The sequence below is a fragment of the Plasmopara halstedii genome, assembly GCF_900000015.1.
Source record: "Plasmopara halstedii genome assembly, contig: Scaffold_2956, whole genome shotgun sequence".
Classification (NCBI taxonomy): domain Eukaryota; phylum Oomycota; class Peronosporomycetes; order Peronosporales; family Peronosporaceae; genus Plasmopara; species Plasmopara halstedii.
Genome location: NW_020189861.1, coordinates 1,683,613 through 1,694,962, shown reverse-complemented (window position 1 = coordinate 1,694,962; position 11,350 = coordinate 1,683,613). Strand labels below are relative to the sequence as shown.

Genomic DNA, 11,350 nt, shown 5'->3' with positions numbered 1-11,350 from the left:
ACACGTATGCCAGCAAGGCATTCACAGAACGCATCAATGCGGGTCACCCATCCTTGAAACACTCTGTGGTCACAAACACCCAACGCTCAATTCGTGCCAGCCGAACTGTGTAAACAATTGAAATCGTCGTATTCAATCGTTTTTTGAAAGCATTTTGCTAGTTGCTTTATATAGAACGCTGTGATAAGTAATTTGAAATTTTTATTTTGAAAATGTTACGTGTTGTGTCAAATTCCTAATTTAATAAGGCTAATGGTATTTCTGATCAATTTAAAAGGACATCGACAGCATTGCTCTTGATGTGGACACCATTGTTACATTTAGTTCGTCAAAGCTTTCTCTATGCAAGACATACTATGCATCCGTCCGTCGTGGAGAAGGAGCTGTTGTATCAAAAGTTGAAAATCTTATATTTGGTATGTATTACTCAAAAGTGGCCCACGTAAGCTCAACTTCTACTATTAAAGTATTTCATGTCGCATTCGCGGAAGCTCTATAAGCATGCCAGTGTGATGAATTTATTGCGAGCTGCGCATCAAAAAAAGAGTTTCTGACTGCTAGGTAGCGTCGTGGTACTCGAGGTGCTGCACGCACGATGTATCAAATATTCACGTCATTCGTTTCTATTCCGTGCGGGAAAATGTCGTGGCTCGATGAGAGCAGCAAAAAAAATGAATTTTATTGTAACTTATGGTTATAAGTCCCAGAGCAAAATGGTCACTTCTTTTTCGGAGGTTTTTGGTTGCAGATTTACTGGTCGTTGATATAAAGGTCAATCTTTGAGTTTTTATTTAGGGCCTGACGGACCGGACCGTAGGGCGTCATGCATCCATATGTGACACAAATGTTAAACAAACAGAAATATGCGATCGAGGACGGTCTATCAAATACTATCTCTATGCGTTCTGCAACCGGGTGACTTACTCAAAGTGTCACATTGCGATAAAATTTCACAATTTAGCAGAGCAGAGATACAATATTCTCCAAACTTTGATTTGAGATACGATCTCATTCTAGGGATGGCTTGGCAGGAACGTCATGAGCCGTTGGGACACTTAGAGTAATAGCCGGTAGAGCTTCGGTGAGCCATGAGGTCAGCTATACCAGAGGACAGAAGCGCTTTGGTTTAGGTTCAAAGCCACGACAAGACCTGACTGCATCCATCATAACTAAAAATGATATTGTTAGGAGTCTGAAGCAAAGCTCGAGAGACAAGGGCAGTTTCGAGCCGCATTCTCCGGAATCAGCTTTGCTAAAATATGGGAAGACCATTGTGTATTGCGAATTGCTTTGATTTTTTTGCCAAGACAGCTGTAAGTGATCAATGGTCACGGTTCAGAGATAATCCCCGTCGAGGCAGATGTGATCAACTTTGAGTTGAGGTCTTAGGCGGTTATTCCTGTTGAGACGCTGGCTCGGCTGAAAGCCACGGTCTTGATAGCAAATTTTGAAGATATAAATGATGTGAGTCGCGAGGTGTCACGAAAAATAACACATCCATGGTACGGCAAAACAGTAGCAGCATGAAGCAAGTGTTCATCCGTGCAAAGGATCGTAGCTTGTCGAAGTTGTCCCAACCAAATTAAGTACACTGATTAGAGTGACTGCGGTAGTTCAAGGGCATATTACTACCAAGTGCATCTTTGGCACAGAAGAGACGTGGCAGGATTGTCATTAGTAGGGCATATCACTATATGAATTAGGTTCTGCTATATTACTTAGGTATTACTATATTAATTGGGAAAATCTATAATTTTAGAGATTGGCGGCTCTGATGCGACTAGAACAAATAAATACATTTTGAATATGAACCGAAGTGTTCATTTGCCTCGGTTAATAGTTTTTGAAGGTAGCGGGTTGCGATCTGCTTCACTCGTACTGATTCTTGAAAAGAACGTAAGGTTAGTGACCTTAGCTTAGCTTCCTCTAAGCAATGAGCTACGGCGGATCCGCCGCACTTGGTAGCACTTCTCAATCTACGCTTTAATCGCGACGACTGATCCTCTGTGAGGAAGGATTACTCCTATACGCCCCATGGCATGCAGGACGGGCTTAATAAGCTGGTGTTCCTGCTGGACCCTGAGGGCGTGGAGCGCCTCGCTGCACAAGGGCTCGAGGCCATAAGCGCGAGCCTAGAGGCGTTTCTAGGTTAGTTAAATGCTCTGTTTCAGCACTCACAGCAGAAACTGTTAGCGTCTATGACGCCACCGTCGACGACGGATGATTCATTCCGACCGAGGCTGCTCATGGTGAGCATTGAGATCTTCGAGGGTGAAGATGGAGAGAACCTCCTGCTCTGGATAAGAGAAGCTCAGATGACTATGGTATCAGCCATGCGTTCCCCTGCTGGGCGGAACTAATGCTGTAGCCCTCACGAGTGTTCTCGCCGCCTAAACGGGTATATCGCGTGCGATTACGGTACATTGCTGTCCGACTGGGAGAACTTTCATTGCCGGATGGCAGCAGATCCGTTCCCCGAGGCGGTCGCGGTGACCGTCTGTATGGAGGGCCTCCGCACTGGCGTGGTCAAAATGGAAATCTTCCGTGTGCTTCCGTCTTCTTTTGCAGAAGCGATGACCGTGGCATTGAATTCCGGACTCAGCTTCAGGTCTACTAGACTTGATTGAAATTAACACCATCAGAGCTTGTCGAGTGGGCCTGAGCCAATGGATCTCAGCTATTCTGAGAAGGAGGAGGGAATAAAAGCTCCAGCTGCTGAGCAGCGTGTAAGAACCCGACTGTGTTTTGTTTGTGGAGACACCCATCACCTTCAGACGGGTTGTCGCTTGCGCAAGACACGAAAAGGTTCGTCGATACGACGTTTCGCTTGTAACCAGTCAGGTTCGTCGCGGGGAAAGGAACAAAAGCGCGGGGCGGCCTACTGGTAAGAAACTGAGTTCTGTTGTGCCTCAAAGAGGAAGAGGGCAGCAGAGCCCAGCCCTGGAAGAGCTTCGTGCTCTTGAACACGGAACGTGTGTGCAATCTAAGCTTGCTTGTCATAAAAGCGACCGTAAAGGACTTTGAGAAGCCATGGAAAATCCTTATCGATTCAGGGGCGTCAAGCAATTATGCTCGACGCTTTATGATCGAGAGATGTCAGCTATGTGCTGAGGCGTTGGAAGCGCGGTTAAGTGGTACCATCACTGTTTACTTCGCGATGGGGACTTGTGTCACTGTGTCGAGGGTCCCTGTGGACCTTGGTGTCAAGTTCCTTGACTTTGATAGGGTGGAACGCTGTCTAGTCTTAGACTTAAATGCGGGGTATGACCTTGTCTTTGGTATGGCATGGTTGGAACACCATGGCTGATTAGAGGCCGAAGATCTTGGGCGCTACGAGCCCTCTCTAGTGGAGCTTTCGTGAGTCATGGACCCACCTCGGCTAGACAGCAGAGCGCTTTTGGCGCGGGCACTGAACCGGGACGGTCAATGTGCTGGATATCGGAGTATACAAGTAATTGAACACCAAAGCTGTTGTGAACAGGAGTCCCGAGCGTGGATCGAGGGGTGAACGTGGAGTGGCGCGCAACCCACTGAGCGCTGCTCGAGTATTGGAGCAGTCGCTGCATGCCAAGAGTAGCACGGTCGGCCAGAGGCCGAGGCATCAAAAACGAGACCCTTGTGATGCACATGGAGTGGCACGTATCCCACTGAGCACTGCTCACGTTACGAAGCAGTTTCTGCGTGCTAAGAGTGGCATGGTCGGGCGAGGTCTGAGACATTCTGGCAAAGGATCTTCTGATGCGCGTGGAGTGGCACGTTATCCACTGAACGAAGACTGACGAGATAGCAGCTCTTCGTCAGGTGTTGTTAATAACATCAAGGCTCCTATGGAGCAGGGAGTGGGGACACTGGACGACGCCGAGTGCGTGTTCCCACTGGTCTCGATAGAATGTAAAACTTCTATAGAAAGTAGACGGCCAAGTTGTATGTTATCTACAAGACGCACGGCGTCGACTCTGACCCAGGGTGTGTCTACCGTAGACGATAGCAGCTATATACCCCTGTCAGCGGGTGTGACGAGAGAGGAAAACGGCGAAGTCACCCTCGAGGCTACACCTGCTGGACGAGATGTCCTTTGAAGCGTTTAGTGGTGCCTTGAAGGCAGGCAAATTAGCTGATGTGGTCATTATACGATTAACTCGTCGTCGCTTCTGGATGAAGCAGTCCTGGAGGACACTAAGGGGGTGCTGACCGCACGAAGTGGATCGTCGATCATGAAGGATCCCTCGGATCCGTACTATTATTCTTTGGTGTAGAGATTTCAAAACGTCGTCTCCGAAGGCCCGCCGTCAGCCGGATCGTGGTGTGCGTCATAAAATTGACCTGGTTCCAGGAACTAAATACAGCGTAACACGCCAATGCCCCCTGCCCGAAGAGCAGTGTGACGTCATTGACGCCTTTTTCCGTGCGAAGCAGGTGTGAGCAAGTCTCACCGTTCGACACCCACGTTTTGTCTCCGGAAGCCGAATGGCAAGTGGCGTATCGTTCTTGCTTATAATAAGCTGACGCTGCCACCATTCCGGCAGAAACGCCGAATCCTAGAATGGATGTTCTCCAGAGCAATATGGTTGGCTGTACAGAGTACAGCGCACTTGACTTGGTCGATGATAATTCCCAATTGTTCATTTATAGCGATATTCCGCTGACAGCGGTGCGCGCTTCGAGCGGGATGCTCTGGGAGTGGAAGGTGGTGATCCAAGTGCTGTCAATGCACCAGCAACATTTAATCAGCTTTTGACGTAGTTGTTCAGGCCTCATCGGGCGTATGCACAGAAATACTTCGAGGACAGTCGTGCGGGACACGGGAGGACATATGTGGAAATCCACATCGTCCATTAAAAGCCATAAAAGCAGAATGCTTTGGCCAATGCGTTGTCACGCAGACCGGACTATGGGCTTGCTCATATCACGACGGTGACGTCTTCAGTGAAGAATTTGATCCGCGCCGCATACGCGGGTGACAGTATGTATGAGGCGCTGCTACAGGCTCTCGGGGGCAAGGAGTTTAGAAACTTGGACAAGAAGTTGTCAGCGCGTTTGCGCGCACGGTTATACCGATATTCGCTGAGTAACAAATTGCTATATTATAGCAGCGATTCAACGGACACGACACGAATTGTGGTTCCTCACGATGAGGATTTGAAGTAATATATTCTCTAAGAGGCCCACGACACCCCACTTAGTGGTCATCTCGGTCGTGGGAGACGTATAGCTCGATGAGTTGCCAATATTGGTGGCCCAAGCAGTACAAGTGGACGAGCACATAATTGCGCACGAGTGAGACGTGTCAGAGGGTGCAACTCTCTCCGAATGCGGCGGCGCCGCTGGTCAGTCTTACGGTCCCTCCGGGTGCTGGCGGTCCATGGGTATGTACTTTGTGCATGGCCTACCGAAAGACTCGGCGGGTAACACGGGTGTGGTGGCCTTTGTGGACTCTTTGAATAAGATGGCTCATCTTGCGGCGGATCCAGACAACATTTACGGTGTGAGTACAGCAACACTGTTTGTCCATCGTGTCTTCGACAACATGGTCTCCTAGAGTCAGTAATCTCTGATGAAGACCCGCGCTTCACTCGGAAGTTTTGGTCTACTCTCTTCGGGGTGCTGGGTACCAAGCTGCCTATGTCAACAGCGGACCATCCGCGAGCTGATGGTTAGCTTGAGTGTGTGAAGACGTTTTGTGAAGCGCTGGAGCGCTATCTTGCCACCCATCTAGTTTGCACTGAACAATGCAGTGCATCCATCAACCGGCTACACCCGGTTCTACGTAAATGGGCTTGGTAACTAGCGTCCCGCTGACGCGGCTCAAGGCTTGGTGAGGGAGAGCCGAACGGCTAGCTGATGTCAGCTCCTTTACTGCGCGTAAAGAAGTCGAAGACGTCCTGACTGCCAGACTGGGTGTCTTGCGACACATTCCGATGCGATTGCTGAAAGCCAAAACATGCAGAAAGAATATGCAGACGTAAGAGAATGAAGAAGTGTTGAAAACATTGAGGGTAGTTTTTGCTGTCTCTAAGACGAAGCTCCGCTCATGCTTTTAAGGTGTGGCAAGCGGGGCCTTGTGTATACGCTGAACCTTCCACGAAGGGGGCGCACCCACCCGGTGTTTTATGTGGGCTTACTCAAGCTGTACCGGGATCCGGTGCAAGTGAACTCGGAAGCGTTGGGGCCGGGGAGGCGTCAAAAGGCGCTTGGCCACCCGAGCGTTGAGCCAGCAACTGGTTCTGAGCACAGAGTGCAACAATTTCCGAACGGCGCAAGGCACTCCACCGTCTCACAAGATAACGTATTCGCCTGCTCGACGGGTAGGATCCGCTCCGACAGAGCACGATAATCGATTATCCTCAACGGTGCACAAAGTGCTCCAGACTCTCAAGGTCTTCCGCACAGCGGTTGGCGACCCCGAACTGATGCTCGGCAGAGTGCCGATGACGATGGGCTTCGTCTCCCAACGCTCGAACAGCATCGCGAGTCACCGGACGGCGGTCTACCAAGTCATCATCATCCGCCGCCGACTCTTCTCGATGAGAATATTGGCGTGGGACGCCTTGTGGGTCGACGTCGTCGACGGAATTTAACCCAATATCTTGTGAAGTGGCGGGAATACCCAAGCTCCGGGAACTCGCAGGGGTTTGATGTGCCACTTCGGCAAGACTGTCCAAACGGCGTGGACGTTCATGATCAAAAGAATCATGACGCTTCGAGTCGGCGTGCGCACCGCGCTTCTCGGAAGTAGCCCGGGAAGACGGAGGGTCATATACTGAGCTCATGATATGGTCTTGAGCTGCTGTGGTAGTAGGCTCACCTGTGTGAGAAACCACACAACTCGCGGGAGCGCTGTAGATTGTTCCATATGTCGCAAGGACGACAATACACAGGATGTCGACGTTGCGCCTTGAGTTTGGAAAACTGAAATTTGAGATGGCGCTCACCGTGCATGTCCACTTCTTGTGGCTTCGCAGTAAGGTCGATAGCAAAAAAACATTTCGATGCCGCTGCACCCATCGCTCAAAGAGCTCATCGACATCTGCAGCGGTTTCGCCAGGGGCGAGGATCACAGGGATGGTCCGCGTCGCGGGGACAGGAGCACATCCTTTCTGGGCACCAATCCATTGGGGTCTCTTGCGGTACCAAAACGTAAACTCGCAGAGTTTTTCGCTGGGCAATCTCAGCTTGTGAAATGGCCGGAGGCCCGACTACGTAGAAGCCTAACGATCGAGTGATTGCGTCTTTCACTTCTGTAGCGCGATCCGCCGAGCGGGAGCCGTATTCCACACAAGGGTCTTAGACCGAATGTGGATACGAGCGCAGGAGAGCCGCCCTGTGAGCAGCCTTCAATTGCTGCTCCTGTGCCTCGTCGATACGATTGGTAATAATACCACTTCCCCCAGAAGCCGAGAGGTCTAGGAACAGACACGGTGTTCGCAAGTTTGAGCTGGGCTCACGTCGCGCCGTTGGCGCACTTCATCTTCCTCGTCATCTCATGCTGGGAAAGGAGTGTCCGACTCGTAGTCTTATCATGGGCAATTCGTTTTTTGCACAACGTAAGACTTTCGTAACTCAGTAACTTACCAAGCTATATTCAAAGGGACAGACATTTGTAGAGCGCTATTTGGCGCGGTGCATTTTTTATGAGCATTTACTACACCAGTAGCAGCTGTTTTCATTTTGAGTTTTGTGCCTAGCCTCTCTGCGAGAATGAGTTGTTTTTTGAACGGCATTCTTTCTAAACGTAGGACGTGCTCTCAAACCTTACGCTGGGTTTATTTTAGTTTCAGTCTTCGGGCATTTTTTCTACGTGCTCTCAAACCTTATGCTGGGGTTATTTTAGTGTAAGTATTTGAACAAGAATGACTTGCAACCCAAATAAGCAAAGATGGACTAAGATTAGGAAACCTACAAGGTTTCTGGCCTAGACATGACCTGGATGGTTTCTGAGGTGGATGCTTTTTGATATTAAGAAGCTGGCGGGATACGCGCCATGCTGCTGGTACACACTAAAATACTGTCCATTGAACTGAGGGCGTTGCTCATTTCGACCTAATGATGCACCATGCTAATGTACTATTATTAGGTCCAGGTATGATATTGAAAAAGCTGGTACCTAGTCTGTCGGATATGTGGGCTTCTAGCCTTACTCAATGCGCAGAGCCAGAATTTATTATCACTGTCGGTAAAATATATCATTACAGCTAGTTACCGTGAAAAAAAAGACTTTCAAAAATCAAGTCAAAAGTACCATGTACTTTCAAGGAGGCTGAGTGTTGCGGCCTAAAGATGACCAAAAAATTAATCCCCTGTGCGTCAGCTAATTCAATGTCTACAAATAAAAAATCTGCTTTGCTTACTTTACGGCAGTCTCGATGTACTCGCTGTCATCGTAGAGATCGCTAATGAGTTATTGCACTTGCTCGCCAAGCATTTACTGTGCTTCTTGAGGAACACATCAATACTCTATTAGTTCCAATTCTTGATCTTCAAAGAAACCAGGTTCATCAGTATATGTCAACCTGTGGCGCGTCAGCTCACCCACCCATCGCGGTGGGCTCAACCATAATGCACTGACGAGAAATTGTACGCCAAGGTATTGCATGAAAAAGTCGATTGTACAATTTTTGGCCCTTTCACGTCGTGCATGTATGTCTTTAGCATCCAGTCGAATTCGAGTGACAATATTTTCATATGCAACGTGCTAGTATGAAGAAGTTTTCGGTAGTCCAATGCCATTATCGCAGTCGACGGAATCCAATCTAGTCGACTACCAGCTATCGAGATATATAATCACAATGCGACAGTCATAGCAGCAGGGCCAGTTTTTCGCAGAGCAAATCTTCAAGCTTGTCACGTATACTTGTGGTGCTAAATGATCACCAAATCTCCTCAAACGCGAATTTCTTGGTGCCAACGATAACAATGTTGCCTTATACTAAGAAAAGCGTCATCGAATTATCGTCACCAGATGAATTGAACCTGTTCCAGCTAACGACATTACTTTGAATAGTGCCTTGAACAATTCAAAAAATCATCACTCAATGTAGGAGTTGATGACACCTGGCATTAATTTCTCCCAACAGCGATGGTCGTATGAATTATTGGCGCGTTGAGCTGCCAGTCAAGTGGTAATGGGACACAAAAGATATGATTCAGTCACGGCTTGCTGTTAGTTTGACGTTGAGCATTGACACTGCGCTTGTAAAGCTTAACCACAGAATGAAGCCTTTTACTTTTACTTTGACTTTGCCAGGATTGTTCTTCCTCGTATGAGTCTGTCATATGATGGCGTCAACCAAACTTTAAACTGATAAGAAACAACGCCAAAGATTTTGTACTCAAAGATTATAAACAAGGTCACATGTAAGCTCCACGCAGCAAATGAAAGATAGAATGTGCTTGCGGTTCGTGTCGGTGTCGAGTGAATAGTGTAAAAATCAGTGAGTTGAAGTGCTCGTATCATCTGATTGGTTGGAGAGATCAAGATTCTAAAAATCTGGAAGTAAAGATCAACATGGAGCACTCACACTCTCACTCGCATGACCATGACCATGACTTCAGTCACTCGCACAATCACAGCCATATTGATGACTTGATTCAAAACTTTACTCGAAGCCACGGCCGCGCACCAACGCTCGATGAGGAGAATCATTTGCGTGAACATGGCCATACGCACGAGCATTTGGAGCACGCTGGTATCTTTCACGAGCGCGACACAGCTAAGTCTGATCGGGACTGGGTGCAACGAGCCTTTACTGTGGGTATTGGAGGCCCCGTTGGCAGCGGCAAGACTGCGCTTATGCTAGCGCTATGCCGTGCGCTCAAGGACAAGTTTAGCCTTGCCGCGGTGACTAACGACATCTTTACACGAGAGGACAGTGAATTCCTTGTACGACACGATGCGCTACCAAAAGAACGAATTCGTGCTATTGAAACGGGTGGATGTCCACACGCGGCCATTCGAGAGGATATTTCCGCCAATTTACAGGCATGTGAGGACCTGACTGAAGAATTTCATCCGCAATTGCTGCTTGTCGAGTCTGGAGGAGGTGCAGAGTCGAATTTGCTTACTGGTCATCTGATGTCAAAAGACTGACTTCTGGCTTGTGTAACAGATAATTTGGCTGCTAACTTCAGTCGCGAGCTCGCTGACTATATCATCTACGTCATTGACGTGGCAGGAGGCGATAAAGTGCCTCGTAAGGGTGGTCCCGGTATCACACAAGCGGATCTGTTGGTTATCAATAAGACTGACCTGGCTCCGCACGTTGGTGCAGACCTCGACGTCATGGCCCGTGACGCAAAGCTTATGCGTGGGGATGGACCAACAGTATTTTCGCAGATAAATCAAGACAAGGGTGTTCAGGACATAATTGAGCATATGATCAAAACATGGAAAGCACTCATGTAGTCCACCATTTCACGATATAAACAATCGCGGAGTTTGTGCTTATACAACTTCGTTGTATATCTTTCGTGGGGCTAAAGGGTTGGTGTGCTTGTTGGTCTAACGAACGTATTGAACGCTCAAATCCTTTCGTAGGGAAGAATTTGAATACTGCGCTTGCTAACTTGCATAGAACGAATTGAACGTATTGAATCGGCACTGATTGTATCGGCTTCTCAGCAGATATCAAGTCATTTGTTGAACACATCTACGTCAATAATTCTCAACAATTTCACTGTGATCATAATAACGTGTTCGGCAACCCAAGCCGCTACTACTTTAAGATTTGTCGACTCAAGTCATGACTAAATGAAACAATTACCGTTACCAGCTCACCATTATATTCGGAGCTTATCGAAGGTCTATAGCATTGGTGTGCCTACGAAAACGCTTCGTGAATGCGAGCATCATCGATTCCAGCTTGGTGTCGTACAGCAGTAGTCTGCAGAAACTTGTATGCCATTTAAAATGTATTCTGACAGTTCTGCTAAAGGATCTGATTTATGACTATGAAGAACAATCATAAAGTATAAATAAATACTCAAAGCTAGAGCATTTTGTAATTAGAATTTGTATATCTCCACCATATTGAGAAAATAGGAACTCAAATTACAGCGAATAGGTTAAATTTCACAGCAAATTTAAATATTTTTTTGAAACATTTGACGGCAAACCATTAAAATGCTTATTGTCAATTTTACTACCTAAATGACCTGCTCGCAATAATGCAATTTGTGATTCGATGTTGTTGATCCTAGACATCCCTTAAGGGGAGCATCAGATATAACAAATTTCCCTTAATGCCGAACTTCACTACTATTTTATCCTCAGACGGTGCGGCTGGCGCGAATCGAGCGTTGTGCATTTGTTACCACGGAGTGTGTTAAAGTCGGATGGCCTGCGTTGATACGC

General features: G+C 47.7%; 2 protein-coding genes across 2 annotated transcripts; both read left to right on the top strand.

The window, feature by feature from the left end:
* Nucleotides 1-1,259: 1,259 nt before the first annotated feature.
* Nucleotides 1,260-1,527, top strand: PHALS_06443 (uncharacterized protein; the record flags this gene model as incomplete). The annotated part of the gene is made up of 2 exons (XM_024719730.1): nt 1,260-1,313; nt 1,390-1,527. 2 exons carry the CDS (start codon nt 1,260-1,262, stop codon nt 1,525-1,527), a joined length of 192 nt encoding a protein of 63 aa, XP_024585000.1.
* A 7,978-nt stretch (nt 1,528-9,505) lies between these two features.
* Nucleotides 9,506-10,402, top strand: PHALS_06442 (urease accessory protein; the record flags this gene model as incomplete). The annotated part of the gene is made up of 2 exons (XM_024719729.1): nt 9,506-10,040; nt 10,107-10,402. The coding sequence occupies 2 exons, from the start codon at nt 9,506-9,508 to the stop codon at nt 10,400-10,402; spliced, it is 831 nt and encodes a 276-aa protein (XP_024584999.1).
* Between the last annotated feature and the right edge of the window lie 948 nt (nt 10,403-11,350).